This window comes from Bicyclus anynana, chromosome 16, assembly GCF_947172395.1.
Source record: "Bicyclus anynana chromosome 16, ilBicAnyn1.1, whole genome shotgun sequence".
NCBI classification, from domain to species: Eukaryota; Metazoa; Arthropoda; class Insecta; order Lepidoptera; family Nymphalidae; genus Bicyclus; species Bicyclus anynana.
This window is the reverse complement of record NC_069098.1, coordinates 14,468,832-14,491,018: the sequence shown is the minus strand read 5'-3', so window position 1 is coordinate 14,491,018 and position 22,187 is coordinate 14,468,832. Positions and strand designations below refer to the sequence as shown.

The window sequence follows — 22,187 nt, the reverse complement described above, 5'->3', positions numbered from 1 at the left end:
AATAGGAGATCGATGTGCTTAGATTAATAATGATTTGTATTTTGGGGCATAGATATTGTTGTATATTGAGTATCATAATATCTCATTAATACCTAGAAAGTTACCATTTTAAAACCTACTAGGTTTCTATTAAAATCATTTTTCTTTTATTTTTCTTTAGATTCTTCTTTTCATATCTCCTTTGCGCAAACTGGAGACGGTTTAAGGCACTAAGAAAGTAATTTGAATACCAAAATCTGATTTAGAAGTATTTAAAGAGTCTGAGGTAGACGTGTTTATATCTATGAAACATTCATAGATTTGCGATAATTGAATGAACGCATTTTCTAACGTTTTCACTTTTTTCAGGAAATCCTCGCAAAAGTCGCCCGCGAAACGCCCAAAGTAGCTGTCGACGGTCACAGCTTGCCCAGCTTAGTGCAAGTGTTGTCCGCAGGCACTCGCTATCATATCACCTTCGAGGATTACAACCGGATGTGCCTCATCCGTCGAGAGAGGCAAAAGAGGCTGCAAGACCGACAAGCAAAAACTAAAACACCCTCTATCGACGAGACTATAGTCACTGAAATACAACCATCAACTTTACTCGGTAACGGAGGCACAGTGTTGCAAAATATCTCCACAGAAAGAGATACGGATAAAAAAGACATGCCAGAAATGCAAATTGGGACAAACGCTGCAACGATACTCAAAAACGTTGGGCTGAAAAACATCACCATAGCACCGATACCGGCCAAAACTGCAACGGTGACATCACAGACCTTCACTCCGTCTATAACCTCACCGTTGTTAGTTACAACACCGATCAAAATACCACAATTGGGACCGTCGGTTTCAATTACAAGTGAAACTATACTAACTCAGAGCGTGTGCATGGCACCCAGTCAAATGATATTGCCAAAAATACCTAAATCACTGACTGTTATACCGCAGACGGTTTCAAATCAGATGGTTATACCTTTCTCAACGAACCAAATGATCCCAACGCCTGCGAGTCAAGTTATTGCAACTCCTCAAATGAGTCAAGGCGACACCGATCAGAGACCATAACGAAACCTGATATTTGTGGTCGTATAGTGACCACAATTCGCGACTAAGCAGTAGACTGTTGTAAAAAGTAGATTGACCCCTGTAGATGACAGCCTCTAACAAATTCTGTGATTGTCCAAAGTGAGCATAGACGATATGAAAAAGATAGACGAAATTTGCAAAACAAATATCTTTTTTTTACACATATTAATGTTTGTTTATTAAAATGAATAGTTTTCAGGTAACTTTGATAATTGATCTACCTATCTATACTTATAATATAATGAATGATTTTTTTGTTCACACAAACCTGTTAATTTAATAGTGATAAAAAAATAAACCAATTTAATAGTGACCAAAAAATTGCTGATTTTCGGTTTTTCTAAAACTAAATATTTTAGTCAATCGGCGAAGACTACGGGAGATTAGTTTTAAAAATTAGATAGAAATAATGCTAAAGACTTGCATCTAATTTTGATAGTCCATTGAAATTTCAAGTGTCAAGTTTTGATGATTGACAAGTTGTTGTTACTATTGAATACACAAATTTTCATTTATGATATAAAATTATAGATCCATGGCATGTATAATTAAATAAAACCTCTTTGTCTGATGCTGTCTGTGCCGCAGATAAAAATTTGTAAAATTGTGCTTTTGTCTATCTTTCTCGTTTAGTCTGAGCCAATGAAAAATTTGTGTACCATTAAAAAAATGGTATAGTGTTGGAACTGAAACAGTGGTACGTACGGTCGCGAGTGACTCCTAAATTATTAACAAAATATAGCGTATTTTCGTAAATAGTGTTTAAAACTGTGAATGCCTCAAAAGTGTTTTTTTTTTTCGTATCGGAGGCGCAGCAATATGTAAGTGAGAACACCAGAGAGCCTTAAAAGTGTAAATATTAGTGGTAAGAATGTTGGATTTTCGAGCTGTGAATATTTGGTGGCGAAAAATCATGTTTAAAATATTATTATTATTAACTTTTATGTATCAAGCGTCAAGAGTTAACAATGAAGTTGTTACATTTGTTACACTAAACAGTTAAAAATATTGTCACATTTTCGTTTATATCATAAAAATGTGACAGCAATATATATTTAAACATTCTATTTCATAGTAACACCAAATGTACATTTTGTATAATTATAATCCATTGTATACACTTTTATAACCTGTATGCAGTGAAATGGCATTTATATTCTTATTGTTAACTCTTGAAAGTTAATTTTGATTGACCGAACATTGGAAACTATAGCTTAAGCTTGCTACAAATCAAATACTTTTTTAATTTGCACCAATTAAAGTTAATCAAGCAATTGCAAATGTTTCATTACATGTTACTGAAAATAAGTAAAATAAAAAACATATATGGTCAACATCGAGAAACCACCTCCGTTTTTTAAATCATTTAAAAAACGCATATATATCTAAATTATTTTAACATGTCACATTTTGACAATACGTCAATCCATGAATGCAAGATGCCTTTTACAGTAAATTTTATAGTGACGCCCATTGACAGAAAAGTGAATAGACAGATAGAAAGCATCTCGCATCGGCTCTGATTAGAGAACAACAGTTACACGCAGATTGTGAAATATTACTATTTCTTAATTTTTTTTTTTCTAGGCTTTTATTAAAAAGATAGGTATAAAAACAGAGCATAAATTTACGACTTCAATTAATTGCAAATTATAAATGAACTTTTATGTATCAAGCATCATTTGTTAAAATCATTATCTTGTTATACCAACACACTTTTTAACGGCCTCCGTGGCGCTGTGGTATGCGCGGTGGATATACAAAACGGAGGTCCTGGGTTCGATCCCCGGCTGGGCTGATTGAGATTTTCTTAATTGGTCTAGTCTGGTTGGTGGGAGGCTTTGGCCGCGGTTAGTTACCACCCTACCGGCAAAGACGTAGCGCCAAGCGATTTAGTGTTCCTAATTTGTTAGGAGTGTGGATTTTCATCCTTCTCCTAAAAAATTAGCCCGCTTAGGACTGCATCATCACTTACCATCATGTGAGATTGTAGACAAGGGCTAATTTGTAAATAATAATAATAAAAAAAAACACCATTTGTCTATGTACTTCTCTGTCTACGGCGACAGCACTCACTTACAAAATATAATTATACTTGAGCAATTGTTTTCAATGTACGGTCAAATTTTATTTGTATTATTGTAGGAGTTATAAAGCAGTGTTATTGTGCAAGTGATATGCAGGCTGACTCTTCATCGCTTTATTTATTGAATTGTATTTAAGTATTTATTCTCATTTTTCAACTACAGCGTTGAAAAAAAACATTAAATCTCAACAACACATGGCAATTTTTTTTTTATTTTTTCACCACCTCTTTTTTCAAAATTTTAAAATGTATAATACCAATCTATTTTGGTAAGTCTGTTTGACTTTTTTTTTTTCTTTAATTTTTACCGTATCTTTTAAATATGACCAATATTCCCCTCCAATTAGTCAAAAAATACTGTTAGGAGTGGGTACGATAATAGTCCAAAGGGCGAGGATCGAACCATGGTCTTGTGGTTATAGGTCTGATCCCTTTATCGTTGAGCTATTGTCGTTTTCGTTTTTTAGTTTGTACTGTAGTGGTAAGATGGAGGAAACTATACTCAGAGGCACAATTATCCTCCCACTTTAATATTAAAGTGGGCGGATAATTGTGCCTCTGACTATAGTTTGTGTGTATAAAGTAAAAGATTGTTTTGTCAATGAACGTTCTGCTCACTTTTACATACAGACATATGTCAAATGCTTGTCTGTGCACCTTGCTTATACTATGTGCGCTGAAGCATGGTGCGCGTGACAGTTGCCTTATGACATTCATAATACATTCTTTTATCGTGAATCGCAAACTTTCAAGAGTGAAACGAACTGTCACTCGCGCCATGCTACAGCGCACGAGCTGTAAACATCAAAAGCCAAACAGACTTCCATAGAGAAACTATACCAAAAATTAAAACTTAAAATTGAATCATATATAATTTATATTTACAACTAAAATTACATTTACATTCTTTTAAATGCAATTAATTATTATTATAACAACATTCGAAATTCTCTAGTCAGGTATAAAAAAACATGCATTTATAATTTATTTATCGCAAAAATTGCCTCATATCATTTGCATGATGGGTAGAAAATTAATTTAAATTAACTACATATAAAAAGAGCTTAAGTGATTATATTTTATTGAGTTACCAACATATTGATTTGATAAATTGAATTTTACTCATTAATTATTTATATGTATGAAATCAAACTAATGAAGTCCAAAATGTAGGTCAAATTTTGACTCACGTCTTTCTACCAGAGCTTTGACATCGTTTCTCGTGAAGAATTTAATTGATTTATTTCACTTTTTACTCGTACGATGATTTTTGATTGAATTGTATGCATATTCTAAAAAGTATATTTAAAACAATATAACCAAAAGCGGCGCAACGGTAAATATCGCCATCTCTTTCATTGGGTTGGGACGAAAAGGACATAATTTGTCTATTTGTCAACATTAGATATTTCGTTGGTCGCATGCTATACAAGAGTATACACACGAATATTGTCAAGGCGCCGGTTTTTTTTATTTATTTATTTTAGTTGATTAACAATAAAGTAAATTAATTTAAGAAATACAGCTCTCATACTGAATAAAGTATAATCACTTAATTTGCGCTCGAAAAAAAATGTATAAAGTATGTGGTAATTATTAGTATCAAAATCGTTGAAGCATATTTTTCCATTGTAATATTTAGCGTTTCATAGAAACTAATTCACACATATATGTATTGTAGTCAAAGAGACAGTGACCTAAATTGGTTAACTTTGATGGAAGTTTTAAAAGCACAAGAGTAATGACTTTTGGCTTTTATGAAATACGTCACCCAATTTAATTGATGGTCTCTTACACTATTTTGGATAGTGTACACTAAACTTACCAATAAAAATCGGACAATAGACAATATTTAAAAAAAAAACATACATCATTATACTTGAAAATGTGAGAATTGTGTGATACTCTGAGGTTAAAAATTCAAATAGACTCATTAATTCATAAGAAAATGTTTAAGAGCCAGTGGTAAATTTACCCGAATATGGAAATCTATATCAGAAATGGAGAGCAAAGTACTTTTTTTGGTAAACTTTGTTACCACAGGCTCTTGCGCTAAAAGTTTTATCGCTTAAAATTGTATTGGAACAAACAAATATATAAATAATGATATAGCGACCAATTAAATGTGCGAATGTATTGCATAAGTGTATTTTCCAAAATGAAAACTAGGATTTATTTCAAATAAGTGTAAATAATAAATATGTGACGAATACTAAAATAATAATTCGATGCATTGGTGTAGAAAAACGAAGACTATTGAGTACTTTCGATGTTGTAACGAACGTTACATACTTACTAAATTCTAATATCTTCTGATCAGGGGCGTATCTACCGCCGTATCAGCCGTATCAATGATAAGGGGCCCCTTAGGTGTAAATGAAAAAATTGTTAAAAGAGATTGTCCATTTTAGGTCCACTCTTGTAACCCGTATCATTAAAATTTAAAAAATACAAGTATTTTATTAAAATCTAAGTAAGTGAATAAATGTAACTAAATAAAAATAATTAAATGAAATTAAAACCCAAGTTTTCGAGTAATATTAAAGATTGCGCCCTTAAAGCAACTATGACATGACATTGACAGCAAACGTCAAATCGACTAATGCATTGAAAACGTCATCAAGCCACCTTAATACCCATATTAGTGTTGCATTTCTTGGAATAGAATGAATATTTTCGAAAGAATTAAAGTAAATTCATAGATTTGTATAATCAGAAAGAGTAAAAAAAAAAATTTTTTTTATTTCCGCCAGGGTACAATGACTGATCCTAGGCTCAATACAATTTTGGACCATCTTTAATCCACAATCTCACTTAATTTCTTGCTGGAAACATCCTACATAGGTTATATCATTGTCATATTTTAAGCGAGCATTTTTATTTCTTCTGTGAAAAATCTTTACCCTTCATCAATTGGGCCCCCCCCCCCCCAACTAATTTTGATACGGGGCCCCTGCCAAGGCAGGCTACGCCACTGCTTCTGATTGTAGTATCATATTTTTACAGAATAAAATATACTAATTATGTCCATGTGTCTCCCTTAAACTCTTTCATATTCTTGAATCCTCTAATATTCAATGCCACCAAGATAAAGGAATTGTATGTGACTGTCAAATAAAAAAAAATCCCATATATGGCGCGTTATACATGTAGACTATTCTGATTGTGTTCTATATCTTGGGTTTTTGTACACCAGTGACACGGAATTTCTAAATAACGAGTGATTCAGTGCCTAGAGCTCCCTGTAATAGTACGAATGTATGTCACAGTGCACGTTTGTAAATAAAACACAATACTCTAAGAGCCAGTAACCTGTTCGATCGAAGTGTTTATACGTTGTCTCAATCTAATATAAGTTGTCGCTTAGTTGAAACACTTCGACGGAAACGTCGGCTTACTCTTAGACTATGGAGAAATCCAATTTTATATTTGGTAAATAAAGCTCATGGTTGAGAATTGTAAGTTGAACATATATCTATTGTTGACAATTACTAGTATTTTATTTTTGGTCAAATATCTTAAGATACGGTCCAATGTTAATCGAAATGTATATACAGTTAATTAAGCGTATTAAGGCGAAGCTTCTCGACATGAAAAAAGCTGTTCCAAATTTGAGACATTTTTATTTAGACAACGAAATAAATACTGAATTTTCTAATGATTTGAAATATCCACTTATATATTTAGCGAGTTAACAGCGAATCAATAAAATTGTTTTTTTTATTAAATTAAATTTGTAGTTTTCTTGGTTATATTGTAAATTAATTTATATTATTAATTTGTATAGCCATTCAGTCCAAATTGTGTTAAACCTCAAATATCTTACACAAAAAGAACAGGGATATGTAAATAGTTACTAAAAACAAAGTTAATTAAACAAGAGTAGAAACTATTTTTATAAATTTAAAACTTGTAAATATGTATATTATGTTTAATGTGAAACCCAATCCCTGGTATGTAATCTTATAATATACACAATTAGAAAATAGCTTCATTACATTTCAACCCCTCTGGCTTAAGATAATAATTTGTTAACTTTGCTAAATGTCATTTTACGACATTGGATTATTTGTAAAATAAGACTTTCAAGTTAATATGTTGTAGTTAACCTACTGGTATAAACTTTCATTACAAATAGTTCCGGAATCGGAGTGTTATTATTACCGTAAAAAAATGTTAATTTTGATTGGAAGAATCTCAAAATATGGTATTTCCATTCATAACATGGACTTTCTTCGTAAACAAGCGGATTTTTTTTTACACTGTAGGATATTGTAGAAATTAAGTAAAAGTATGTTTAACACAAATATACATGTGTATATGTGATAAAAAAGCAATCATATATTTTAGTTTATCTTTTTGAACCTTTGTGAATATGAATTGTAATTTAAAAAGTTAGTGCTTGTAAAATTTAGAAAATAGTTAAGTACTTAAGATTATTCCAATTTTTTTGTTGTCACATTCTTAAAGGTCCCTGACCAAATCTGACCAAACAAGTTTATGGACTAAAATATTCTTTCATGTATTTACATCATGACGAATATTTTGTAAAGATATGGTTTTTTAATGGTCAGGATCAGCTGATAAATGTTAAAAGGGTCACTCGACACGAAAAAATTAGCTTTTTAGATCAAATACGAAATGAAGTATTGTTTTTGACTCTATAGTATATACATCAAGAAGCATTCGCCTTAATACGCAAACTTTGTTATATAAATAATATTTTAACGCCGCCTTACTTTGCTTAACATACATATAATCGCCATTTTAAGCGTCCCAGCTACACGCATACGTATAAAATGACGATTATGATATATACATTGAAGCGACGTAGACGGTGGATTAGTTTTGGAGTTTTCCACAATTGTTTTTTTTTTTAATTTCCTGTATCTCGCAAGTTACGAACAAACACATATATGGCCTCATAGCCCGGATGTTTTAGTTTCTTCCAAAGATAGTGTGTTATATAGTTTACATTATATTAGTTTTGGCGTTCGGCACCAGTTGGCGCCACGTGCCCGAGGTATGACTTTGTCTAATAAACATATCCTGTCCTTAACTGTGTTTTTTTAATGTATAATCCTGGAATTATGTTAACACTACCCTACCATACCCCTACTCAACCCTACCCCCAGTATGCTATGTAGCTGAGCTATGAGTATATATTCGTCTCAAACAGCGAAGGAAAAAAGTGTAGGTATTTAAAAAATAGATAATATTTTTAGAATGTAATATATCATAGGGATGTGCCTAATTTCATTTCTTAAAATGCACACAACTGAAAAGTTGGAGGTCAAGGACTGGATTCGAACCTACACCCTCCGGAATCGGAGGCATAGATCATATCCACTGGGCTATCACGGTGGTAAAAAATTAAATATCACGTGTCTCAATCGTTGAAGGAAAACATCGTAAGGAAACCTGCATACTAGAGAATGTTCTTAAATCTCTGTGTGTGTGAAGTCTGCCAATTGGCATTGGGCCAGCGTGGTGGAATATTGGCCTAACCCCTCTCATTCTGAGAGGAGACTCAAGCTCAGCAGTGAGCCCAATATGGGTTGAAATGATGATGATGTTGCCTAATTTAAGCCAAGAATGGATGGACCCAATAGGAAAGGAAGTTAAAGTTAAGGAGTTATGGAAAATGGGAAACAAATAAAAAACAATGATTTTTATTAATTTTTGTTTATGTGTAGGTACTTAGTTAATAATTCGAGTGACTTATTTGGTATATATTTAAATACAAATTATAACAATTATAGGCAGGTAAAATAAAGTAATTGAGACGTAGCGTGTATGATCAAAACGAGTCGACTTTGAGACGTATGGTTGCACAGACAGAAACATCCCACAGTCATAAAGAATGGTCCATGGCCACCCTAGGATACTGGGCTACCGATTTGAAATCTTATGATGGACGCGGAAATACTAATAATTTTACACCAAATATCATTTAAAATATAACCATTACAAATTATAATAAAGAAAAACCTATAATAAATATTTGAAAAATATATTAAGATCTTTTCGGATACCTACCCTAGTTAAAAAATAATAAAATAAGTCGAGTCATATCAGAGTTCTGCGTCCACAAATATTGTTAACAACATTTTTATATTGATTGTCGACTCTGTTCAGTATTATGAAACTAATCCTAGATACGCCAATGCCTCCAGTTTGCCGTTTACAGAGTCAGAGCGGACTTGAAGTAGTTTTACGCACACAACGTTGGGTACACAGGGTATGCGCAGTTGTAAAACGTACGTTTTACGTTTTACAACTGCGCTACCCTCCCCACCCCCTCTTTGTTTCATTGTTACTACATTGGTGTAGACGTATAGACTCCTACAAGAAAGATGAACCAAAATGACGGTTGTCTGCACAGGTACAATCATAAACAAAAGTGCGAGACGCGTGTGCCCGGTACATTAAATATATGAAATAATTGAAAAGGCCCCCTTTTCAGGACGATACAGCAATGAAAAACTTATGTATGAATGTATAATTTGGGCCCGAGTTTATATGGAGACTAGGTGACTCCATTCGAACGCAATTTTACTCTTGATAGTTTGGCGCGTTTCATGATAATAGTACCTACGTATTATGAACGTCATACGACATGCTAACGCACGAACTTAGGTAACATTCAGGATTCACGAATTTCGTATTTGATAAAGCTGCCACATTTAGAAAGTTTATTGTTAAATATTAATAAAGTAATTTAATTACTTTTTAAAGTTGGAATATTTTTAACATAAATTTAATTCTTTTTCTTCGTGTGTTTCGAAGCTCCCTTGGTTCGTTTCCACTTCATTCTTCTGTTTTGAAACCATACTTTTACCTGAAAAACAAGTAATATTAGTTTTTTTTTTATAGTAGATAGGGTATCCATCTAATAATGAGGTATACTTTTCTTTCGAAAGTCACATTTCTTTTAAATTAGGTAGTGGGTTGGTTAATTTCAATTTTAACCTTTATTACCTGGAATTGGGTCAGTAGTTTTTGAGAAAATTGCGGACATTCAAACATAACTTTACGCTATGACGTCATAGCCCAGTGGATATGACCTCTGTCTCCGCCACTGCTTCTGATTGTAGTATCATATTTTTACAGAATAAAATATACTAATGGGGATGATGACTAGGTTTGAATATATTGATTTTTATGATACATTCGGGTAAATAGGGTCAGTGTTAACTAATTTATACATAAAAAGCAAAGATTGTCTGGATATTTGCAAAATAAATGAGATTATAAAATTTCAAAAACTACTAAAATTTTTTTATCGTAATTAGATGAAAATTCATACAGTTTTAGCTTCCTTACATTAAATGTGACATTTTTTAATATATGAACTATAAAGATAAACGCACAAATAACAAAGATATTAGTAATTTTGTTTGAACGCGCATACAAATCTAACGATCATTACATTGCCTATGATGTCATTTTTTCGAGCCATTTTGTATGGGGCGTTTTTCAGGGATCCGCGGCAGCGCCGCAAATCTGACCCTTTAAATCCCTGTAGCTCCGAAAGTAATGATCGCAGATACCCTGTTCCTTTTACAAAATTGCTTTACTATTAGTATACTCTTAATTTATACACAATTTAAAAAACTGTCATCATCCCTATTATGTCCATGTGTCTCCCTTAAACTCTTTCATATTCTTGAATCCTCTAATATTCAATGCCACCAAGATAAAGGAATTGTATGTGACTGTCAAATAAAAAAAAATCCCATATATGGCGCGTTATACATGTAGACTATTCTGATTGTGTTCTATATCTTGGGTTTTTGTACACCAGTGACACGGAATTTCTAAATAACGAGTGATTCAGTGCCTAGAGCTCCCTGTAATAGTACGAATGTATGTCACAGTGCACGTTTGTAAATAAAACACAATACTCTAAGAGCCAGTAACCTGTTCGATCGAAGTGTTTATACGTTGTCTCAATCTAATATAAGTTGTCGCTTAGTTGAAACACTTCGACGGAAACGTCGGCTTACTCTTAGACTATGGAGAAATCCAATTTTATATTTGGTAAATAAAGCTCATGGTTGAGAATTGTAAGTTGAACATATATCTATTGTTGACAATTACTAGTATTTTATTTTTGGTCAAATATCTTAAGATACGGTCCAATGTTAATCGAAATGTATATACAGTTAATTAAGCGTATTAAGGCGAAGCTTCTCGACATGAAAAAAGCTGTTCCAAATTTGAGACATTTTTATTTAGAAAATATTTAGACAACGAAATAAATACTGAATTTTCTAATGATTTGAAATATCCACTTATATATTTTGCGAGTTAACAGCGAATCAATAAAATTGTTTTTTTTATTAAATTAAATTTGTAGTTTTCTTGGTTATATTGTAAATTAATTTATATTATTAATTTGTATAGCCATTCAGTCCAAATTGTGTTAAACCTCAAATATCTTACACAAAAAGAACAGGGATATGTAAATAGTTACTAAAAACAAAGTTAATTAAACAAGAGTAGAAACTATTTTTATAAATTTAAAACTTGTAAATATGTATATGTTTAATGTGAAACCCAATCCCTGGTATGTAATCTTATAATATACACAATTAGAAAATAGGTTTTTAACATTTCAACCCCTCTGGCTTAAGATAATAATTTGTTAACTTTGCTAAATGTCATTTTACGACATTGGATTATTTGTAAAATAAGACTTTCAATTTAATATGTTGTAGTTAACCTACTCGTATAAACTTTCATTACAAATTGTTCCGGAATCGTAGTGTTATTATTACCGTAAAAAATGTTAATTTTGATTGGAAGAATCTCAAAATATGGTATTTCCATTCACAACATGGACTTTTTTTGTAACTAAGCGGATTTTTTTATTACACTGTAGGATATTGTATGAAATTAAGCAAAAGTATATTTAACACAAATATACATGTGTATATGTGATAAAAAAGCAATCATATATTTTAGTTTATCTTTTTGAACCTTTGTGAATATTAATTGTAATTTAAAAAGTTAGTGCTTGTAAAATTTAGAAAATAGTTAAGTACTTAAGATTATTCCAATTTTTTTGTTGTCACATTCTTAAAGGTCCCTGACCAAATCTGACCAAACAAGTTTATGGACTAAAATATTCTTTCATGTATTTACTATACATTATGACGAATATTTTGTAAAGATATGGTTTTTTTAATGGTCAGGATCAGCTGATAAATGTTAAAAGGGTCACTTGACACGAAAAAATTAGCTTTTTAGATCAAATACGAAATGAAGTATTGTTTTTGTCTGTATGATACATACATCTAGAAGCGTTCGCCTTAATACGCAAACATTGTTATATAAATAATATTTTAACGCCGCCTTACTTTGCTTAACATACATATAGTCGCCATTTTAAGCGTCCCAGCTACACGCAGACGTATAAAATGACGATTATGATATATACATTGAAGCGACGTAGACGGTGGATTAGTTTTGGAGTTTTCCACAATTGTTTTTTTTTTTAATTTCCTGTATCTCGCAAGTTACGAACAAACACATATATGGCCTCATAGCCCGGATGTTTTAGTTTCTTCCAAAGATAGTGTGTTATATAGTTTACATTATATTAGTTTTGGCGTTCGGCACCAGTTGGCGCCACGTGCCCGAGGTATGACTTTGTCTAATAAACATATCCTGTCCTTAACTTTGTGTTTTTTTAATGTATAATCCTGGAATTATGTTAACACTACCCTACCATACCCCTACTCAACCCTACCCCTGCCCTATAGTAGACTAGACCAAGCTGATAGCAGTATGCTATGTCTATGTCTCAAACAGCGAAGGAAAAAAGTGTAGGTATTTAAAAAATAGATAATATTTTTAGAATGTAATATATCATAGGGATGTGCCTAATTTCATTTCTTAAAATGCACACAACTGAAAAGTTGGAGGTCGAGGACTGGATTCGAACCTACACCCTCCGGAATCGGAGGCATAGGTCATACCCACTGGGCTATCACGGTGGTAAGAAATTAAATATCTCGTGTCTCAAACGTTGAAGGAAAACATCGTGAGGAAACCTGCATACTAGAGAATGTTCTTAAATCTCTGTGTGTGTGAAGTCTGCCAATTGGCATTGGGCCAGCGTGGTGGAATATTGGCCTAACCCCTCTCATTCTGAGAGGAGACTCAAGCTCAGCAGTGAGCCCAATATGGGTTGACAATGATGATGATGTTGCCTAATTTAAGCCAAGAATGGATGGACCCAATAGGAAAGGAAGTTAAAGTTAAGGAGTTATGGAAAATGGGAAACAAATAAAAAACAATGATTTTTATTAATTTTTGTTTATGTGTAGGTACTTAGTTAATAATTCGAGTGACTTATTTGGTAGATATTTAAATACAAATTATAACAATTATAGGCAGGTAAAATAAAGTAATTGAGACGTAGCGTGTATGATCAAATCGAGTCTACTTTGAGACGTATGGTTGCACAGAGAGAAACATCCCACAGTCATAAAGAATGGTCCATGGCCACCCTAGGATACTGGGCTACCGATTTGAAATTTTATGATGGACGCGGAAATACTAATAATTTTACACAAAATATCATTTAAAATATAACCATTACAAATTATAATAAAGAAAAACCTATAATAAATATTTGAAAAATATATTAAGATCTTTTCGGATACCTACCCTAGTTAAAAAATAATAAAATAAGTCGAGTCATATCAGAGTTCTGCGTCCACAAATATTGTTAACAACATTTTTATATTGATTGTCGACTCTGTTCAGTATTATGAAACTAATCCTAGATACGCCAATGCCTCCAGTTTGCCGTTTACAGAGTCAGAGCGGACTTGAAGTAGTTTTACGCACACTTTTACAACTGCGCATACCCTCCCCACCCCCTCTTTGTTTCGTTGTTACTACATTGGTGTAGACGTATAGACTCCGACAAGAAAGATGAACCAAAATGACGGTTGTCTGCACAGGTACAATCATAAACAAAAGTGCGAGACGCGTGTGCCCGGTACATTAAATATATGAAATAATTGAAATGGCCCCCTTTTCAGGACGATACAGCAATGAAAAATTTATGTATGAATGTATAATTTGGGTCCGAGTTTATATGGAGACTAGATGTCTCCTTTCGAACGCAATTTTACTCTTGATAGTTTGGCGCGTTTCATGATAATAGTACCAACGTATTATGAACGTCATACGACATGCTAACGCACGAACTTAGGTAACATTCAGGATTCACGAATTTCGTATTTGATAAAGCTGCCACATTTAGAAAGTTTATTGTTTAATATTAATAAAGTAATTTAATTACTTTTTAAAGTTGGAATATTTTTAACATAAATTTAATTCTTTTTCTTCGTGTGTTTCGAAGCTCCCTTGGTTCGTTTCCACTTCATTCTTCTGTTTTGAAACCATACTTTTACCTGAAAAACAAGTAATAAGTATTAGTTTATTTTTATAGTAGGTATCTAATAATGAGGTAGGTATACTTTTCTTTCGAAAGTCACATTTCTTTAAAAAGTGGGTTGGTTAATTTATATTTTAACCGCTTTTATTACTTGGAATTGGGTCCGTAGTTTTTGAGAAAATTGCGGACATTCAAACATAACTTTACGCTATGACGTCATAGCCCAGTGGAAATGATCTCTGTCTCGATTCGGATCCGGTCAAATCCGGTCCGGGGCATGCACCTCCAACTTTTCAGTTGTGTGCATTTTATGAAATTAAATATCACATGTCTCAAACGGTGAAGAAAAAACATCGTGAGGAAATCTGCATACCTGAGAATTTTCTTCATTTTCTAGGTGTGTGTAAAGTCTACCAATCCATTGGACGAGCGTGGTAGACTATTAACCTATTTTTTTATATTTATCAAGTCCTTGACTACAATCTCACGTGATGGTAAGTGATGATGCAATCTTAAATGTAAGCGGTACACCCCTTTCGGTTTCTACGCGACACCGAAGCGGAACGCTAAATCGCTTGGCGGTACGTCTTTGTCGGTAGAGTGGTAACTAGCCACGGCCGAAAGCCTCCCACCAGCCAGACCTGGACCAATTAAGAAAACTTCAATCGGCCCAGCCGGGGATGGAACCTAGGACCTCCGTCTTGTAACCACCGCGCATACCAATGTGCCACGGAGGCCGTCAAAAAACCTAGCTAATGCCTAACCTAACCCCTCTCATTCTGAGAGGAGACTCGTGCTCAACAGTGAGCCGACCATTCTACCAGTTTCTTCTGTGCTGTCATACCTGTCTCTCGGTGAGGTGGAGCGCGACTGCAATCTCGTACCGCCTGAGACGTGTGAGGTAGTTGGCTCTCTCGAACTCTGCCTCCAGGCTGCGGATCTGTGCCTTGCTGAACGCCGTGCGCTCCTTGCGAGGCGACGAGCGGAGCTCTGAGGACGAAGTACTTCATTTTAGCGGCTTTCTCCATGCAGTGGCGTGCATAAGATGGTCGATCAGGGTAAGATAAATTAATCAAACTTGAAATATCTGGATTTTATAAGCATTAAGAAACACATCTCTACCGGAATATCGCTATCTCTTTCATCAACGCAACGAAAGAGAGAACAATATATCAGGTTCCGTCTTCAAGCTCTCAATTATCCAAATATTATTTGATTGTAATATAAAAAAAAATCATGTCACTTATTAACCAGACACTTAGGTCTGTGGCAACTAGGTACCTAATCCTATAAGGACGGTAACAAGCTAGCCACTCACCATCCAATAAATTCACGTGCCTGCAGCGCTAGCGGCAGGACCAGTGGCGGAGCTACCCAGTGCCCCGCGGTGCTCAAGCTCAGGTGCCCCCGAAATATTTCCAGAAAATCTCGATTAAACTGAACTTTCGATAAATTCTCCCATTTTCAAAATAAATGTGACAGGGTATAGTTATTGTTTAATATTATTATTACCTGCACTGCAATACACAAAAAAGAGCTGGCGATAAAGTAGTATTTTTATAGTATACTAGCTGCCGCCGCGCGGTTTCACCCGCGTGGTTCCCGTTCTCGTAGGAATACGGGGATAAAATAGCCTATATCCTTCCTCGATATATGGGCTATCTAACACTGAAAGAATTTTTCAAATCGGACCAGTAGTTCCTGAGTTTAGCGCGTTCAATCAAACAAACAAACAAACTCTTCAGCTTTATAATATTAGTATAGATTTTGTATATTTTACGTGATGAAACCTCACTAGTTATGTAGTAGGATCCCATTTTTTATTAGCACCTTTGGCCCTTGGTTACCTAGTTACGCCGTAGGGCAGGACATCCGATAAAACTGATCGTGTGTTGGTCGCGTTGCAGATGACATCATCCAGATCGCGACCAACACGCACGTGAACTTATTGTATGGTGAGTGGCTAGCATTAGATAACTCCGATGATAGGTATACCTATTCCATTACGATCATAACACATTTGTATATATTAGTATGTGTTAGTTCGGAAGACAGCAGCTCGTAAAATGCACCTGTGCTTCACATAAACATGGCGCCGGCGCCTGTCCATATGATTGTCATTTGCCTTGTTGTACTTACCTGCCCTTAGTACACGATCGTACCTATCTACAGTTCATTTCGTATAGCATGGTGCGGATGACAGTTCGTTTAGCTCTTGAAAGTTGGTCGCGTTTCGCGATTATTATGGAATTCATAAGGCAATTGTCACCGTACCCATTCTATCTGAAAAACACTTTAGATACTACTATATGCCTCGTTGGTCTAGCGTTAGCCTATGTGGATCACGAGGTCCTGGGTTCGAGTCTCAAGTCGGGCTATGAAATACTGACGTTATCTTACTATTAAGAAATATTCAGAAAATCACAGCCCCGGACAGCATGTTAAGCGACGTTTTAATAACTCGCTAATAATGCGACTTTCGATTTGTCTCTATCTCTCTCTGTTTAATATTTAGAATGAGAAAGGTAGAGGTGAATTCGAAATTCGTACTTACGATGTAAATCATCCACTTACAATACAACTTAAAGAATAGGTCTGCTGAGTGCTGATAGACGTGTCGATGCGACGAGTGTGATATTATCACCCTGATGAACTCTCATTAGAGTAGATTGGTAGGACTAAGCTTCATATCATCCCTCCCACTATGACTATGACTTTCCCACGCGAATAAGAAAGAGTGTGAGACCGCGGGATTCTTCTATAGATACGTATACAAAGAGAATCTATTAAGTGCACGCAACTTGATGTATCGAATCATAAATGAGGAGATCCTCGGTCCTTGGAAGGAAACTTGGTCTGGTCCTTTAATGAGGCGTTACAATAGGCTGATCTATGATTTATTTTGTATTTTTGTCAAAACACACGTCAAAATTTTATTTAAAATTTCGATTATTCTTTTAATACTTAGTCTAATTTGATTTAATTTAGTAAATTCTTGTAATTATATGTTACTTTAATAATTACTAGCGGACGCCCGCGACTTCGTCCGCGTGAAAGTCGTTGTAAACTTTCAACTACCCCTATCCTACCCTACCCTAACCTACCTCTACCCTTCCCCTACCCTACCCAAACCCTAACCCTACCCTACCACTACCCTACCCCTACCCTACCCCTACCCTACCCTACCCTACCCCTGCCCTACCCCTACCCTACTCATTAAGGCTGCACTTCTTTATTTATTCCTCCTACCGTGAGTCGCGTCGAGCGTGGCAACCATTACACAAAAATAATCCTTAAAGTCCTTAAAGCATGAATTAGTATTCACGCGCGATGGCTTAGCGTATTTCATGTATAACTTTGGTGTTTCTTTACCGATTTTTATGATTCTTTTTTTATTGAATAGGTAATAATGTTAACTTTCTTATTTCTTATGAGAGATAAGTGTTATAAACATAAGAGTAAACAAATATAATTAGAAAGCTCCGAACTGCTAAGCTATCGGGAGTTATACGTGTTATTGTAAGTCAACCATAAAAGATAGACTTATATATGCTGTTGTGTTTTTATAGATAATTTTAAGGAGAACATTTCCGTCATACATGATTTCTAAGTAGCTTTAACCATTAAGGCCGTACACGCGACGGAAGCTTAAAAAATTGAGTAACTTCTCCCGTTTTCTCAACATTTCTCTTCACTGCTCTGCTCCTATTGATCGTAGCGTAATGAAAAGTATACTATAACCTGCCCAGGAGTATGTTGAATAATTATACCAAGTTTCGTTAAAATCCGTCCAGTAGTTTTTGTTTCTATAAAGAACATACAGACAGACAGACAGACAGACAGACAGACAGACAGACAGACAGACAGACAGACAGACAGACAAAAATTTTACTGATTGCATTTTTGGCATCAGTATCGATCACTAATCACCCCCTGATAGTTATTTTGGAAATATATTTCATGTACAGAATTGACCTCTCTACAGATTTATTATAAGTATAGATTTACACGTCTGTTTTTTGGATGTCCTGCCGTTCTTGGAGGCTCGGACTTAATGGATGATGAGTAGCTAGCATTAATGGCCTAAACTGTAAATCGTCATTGGCCATTCTCTGCTATTAAAAATTAAAAGGGGGCTTAATAACGAAGCATAATAATATTTAGTTTGAGGTAATAAAAGTCGTAAGCAAATCCCATATTATTAAATATCTATAGGTTGGTTTTCAACTTACCTTCCGCACTAAAGATTATATTATCGGTTGAAGGTTGAAGATGCTCTTCCTTCACCAACACCGGCTCTCCCCACTGCCACTCCCACTCTTCAGGACAAGCCTCAGAAACCTGGCTCTGCTCTGGTGCTCTATAGTCGTAGAACATTTGGAAGTAGTTCGGAAACTCCTGGTGGTTGATAACTTCCTGGTACATCATGGGCTCGAAATTGTGGAAATCCTGCTTCTCATTTCCCTCGTTTTGTAGAAAATAGTTCGTTTTAAAATACTCCATACCCCAAAATTTATTCAAAATGGATTAAAATTTTGCAAAAAAACTGAAAACTTATTAATGACTTGGGAGTTAGGATAACGTAGATAGTCTACATTAATAATACTTTAGCTTTATTTTTTGGAATGCTGTAATAGAAACACGAGAATATTTTGGAAAAACTGTCAAACTGAAAACTTGCGACGTTTAATATTTTTACCTAAAAATCTTTTACTTAAAAATTACGAAAGCTTTTAAAAGCTACTTAGGTTTTGGAATATTGAAAGGCATCACTCAAAACTGAAACTTTTTTATAAATGTTACTGAACAGAATTTCTTTTCTTTTGTGAAGTGAGGCTTACTGAAAACACAACCACCTGTTCTGACTTTCAGGAATGAATGAGTCGATGTCGCTATGGCGCAGGAGCGAGGGCGTAGGCCGTAGGTACCTACTCGTAGGGCGGGCCGCAGGCGCATCAAACGCGGTCGTAACTTATAGCAGTTTGTTGTATCACAATTACCATCGTTTGTCTCATGTCAAATGCTTTGTTTTTGTTGTGGGGTGGAACTGAGCTGTGATTTTGAAATGTTTGCATTCATTTTAAATTGGTATATCAAGAATTGAAGGGAGAAACAAGACACATTTTGGAAGAAAATAGGCATTAGCACGCACTAAGAATTAAAAAGGAATTTTTTCCTATTCCTAACATCAAACCCTTTCATTTAATACCCATATCATGGGGGTGGATTTCAAACAACCAGTCCGCCTTGGGGAGGCCTTCATATTTGATGTGTAATGACGTTTCTTAGCTATCATGTATTATCATCAGAACTCAGAGCGTGTGCAAAATTTCATCCAAATCGAATAAAATTTTCTTACATATATAGTTACAAGTATTGTATGCGTGTTAAAAAGCAAAATTCGAGCGTTAAACCTTCGATTTAAGGTCTACCCTGTAACCGTAGAACTATTGAGAGAGTGAACTTTATGTCTATATCAACAAAAACTCCAGTTAAACAAAAAATAAGTACGTTTCGTAAAACCGATATCGACCGAAAATCTTTAAAAACCATCGGAAGTCTCTCCGGAGATAGATTCTAAATGTCCATTAGTAAACTGAAGTTTTACAAAATAGGTAGCAATAAAATAAAACCATTTACTATTCATACAAACTTCCGCAAACCAACGCCTGTTACTATTCAATTAACCAGCTAATAACTGTAATATTTCACACATATAATGATGATTTAGGTGTGAAGGGCCAGTTACACGTGTTATCCCGGAGCGACGGCGACTCCCCCGGGAGCGCCGCCCTCCGCCCTCTGGTTCCCACGGACCACACGAGATGATTGATATATTGACATTCCCTCTGACCAAGAAAGAAGAAGAGAAAGTACCTCACCCTCCCTCGATTCGGCTAATATAACAAGGTTGAAAGGTCTAAAGAGGTTAGGCGTGCACAGGTTTTTACTATAGGCACTATACCCAACTATATTTACAAACCTACAAACCTTTAAATTACTAAACATACCGATTATAAAACATTAGTGGACGCGACTTCCTCCGCGTGGAAATCAATGTAAACTTCACCCCATATTTGACTATAGGAGTTGAATTTTAAAATTCTTATTCTTTATTTTAATATAATAATACAAATTGTTAAAACTGTAACTCTAAAAATTAAGGACTTTCCATACAAATTTTCAACCCGTATTTCAACCCCCTCTATTTTTATTTTAGGGTCAAAAAGTACCCTACGTTTTGCTCCAAGGACCCATTTACCATTATACCAACATTCATCTTTATCGGTTCAGCCGTTTAGCCGTGATAATGTAGCAGACAGACAGGCAGAGAGGAATAAAGAAGAAGAATGTCATTGTTTTGTCTGTTTGATTAAATAAGCTGTGTAATTACTGGACCAATTCAAAAACTCTTTCACCAATGGAAGCAAAAGTAGCTATCAGTGAGTAAACATGGGCTATATTTCAACCCCGTATTTCTAAGGGATAGAGCCGTGATAGCCCAGTGGATATGACCATGCCTCCGATTCCGAAGGGTGTGGGTTCGAATCCGAGGGGCATACACCTCCAACTTTTCAGTTGTGTGCATTAAGTTTAATAACACGTGTCACAAACGATGAAGGAAAAACATCGTGAGGAAACCTGCATACTAGAGAATTTTCTTAATTCTCTGCGTGTGTGAAGTCTGCCAATTCGCATTGGGCCAGCGTGGTGGACTACTGGCCTAACCCCTCGAGAAGAAACTCGAGCTCAGCAGTGAGTCAAATGTGGGTTGATAATGATGATTACTGAGGGAACGAATTGTTATTAATTATTTTTTATATCATAGTAATTTTCACATCTCGTTCGTCGAGCTGGCTCGTGCGTTGTGTTTTGGCAGCTGCAGTCCCGCGATGTCGGAGGCCATTTTTTACTCAGCTCTTGTTTTCTTATCGTAATTGTTGTCAAAACTGTGAATCAATGTTATGGATACTTTGAACCATCCACCAGTTTACAGATTAAAGGTCTGAGTCACCATTATCATGGAGCAGTGGAGGGAAGATGAAGATACTAACAGCCAGTTTCTTCGTGTAAAGCTAAAGTAACAGTAAAAGTAGTAAGTAGTAAAGAAGACTTTTTTTTCAGTGAATAAGACCGTCACTTTTGATTTATGACGTTACTTTGACTGTTACTTACGATGAAGAAACTGGCCGTTAGAGTTTAATAAAACCATGTATTATTAGACACTAGCCAAGTGCCAACGCGCCGCGGATTCATACGTGTTGTTTCCGTTCCCGTGAAAATACGGGGATAAAATATGGTCTATGAAACTCACAAATAACGTAGCTTTCTAGTGGTAAAAGAATTTTTTAAATCAATTCAGTAGATCCAGAGATTCAGCTAACGTTCGTTTTAGAATTTAAACTATCTCGAGTGTTATTTATATTTATTGATTATGAAACACGGCTTAAACTCACGTGATATTAGATCAATATGCCCGACTAGTTTCGAACCCATACGGGGCCCTTAGTCATGAGCTGGTTCTTGCAACGCGGCACGATCCAAATTGCAAAGCGGCGGCGCGGCGCGCAGCTGCTCGCATCGCGCGCTGGGAGACGGGTTGAGTGGTGG

General features: G+C 35.0%; 2 protein-coding genes across 2 annotated transcripts in view; one reads left to right on the top strand and one right to left on the bottom strand.

The window, feature by feature from the left end:
- Nucleotides 1-12,842, top strand: part of LOC112052576 (uncharacterized) — a 31,836-nt gene extending 18,994 nt beyond the window's left edge. The window contains exon 10 of the mRNA XM_052886340.1: nucleotides 349-12,842. Coding sequence (XP_052742300.1) covers nucleotides 349-1,050 — 702 coding nt within the window. The 3' untranslated portion in view covers nucleotides 1,051-12,842. The remainder of the gene's footprint in view (nucleotides 1-348) is intronic.
- Nucleotides 12,843-14,511: 1,669 nt separating this feature from the next.
- Nucleotides 14,512-19,245, bottom strand: LOC128198844 (homeobox protein Hox-B4-like). The gene is made up of 3 exons (XM_052886161.1): nucleotides 18,809-19,245; nucleotides 15,421-15,566; nucleotides 14,512-14,592 (listed from the first exon to the last, which is right to left on the bottom strand). The coding sequence occupies exons 1-3, from the start codon at nucleotides 19,077-19,079 to the stop codon at nucleotides 14,512-14,514; spliced, it is 498 nt and encodes a 165-aa protein (XP_052742121.1). The 5' UTR covers nucleotides 19,080-19,245.
- Nucleotides 19,246-22,187: the final 2,942 nt, after the last annotated feature.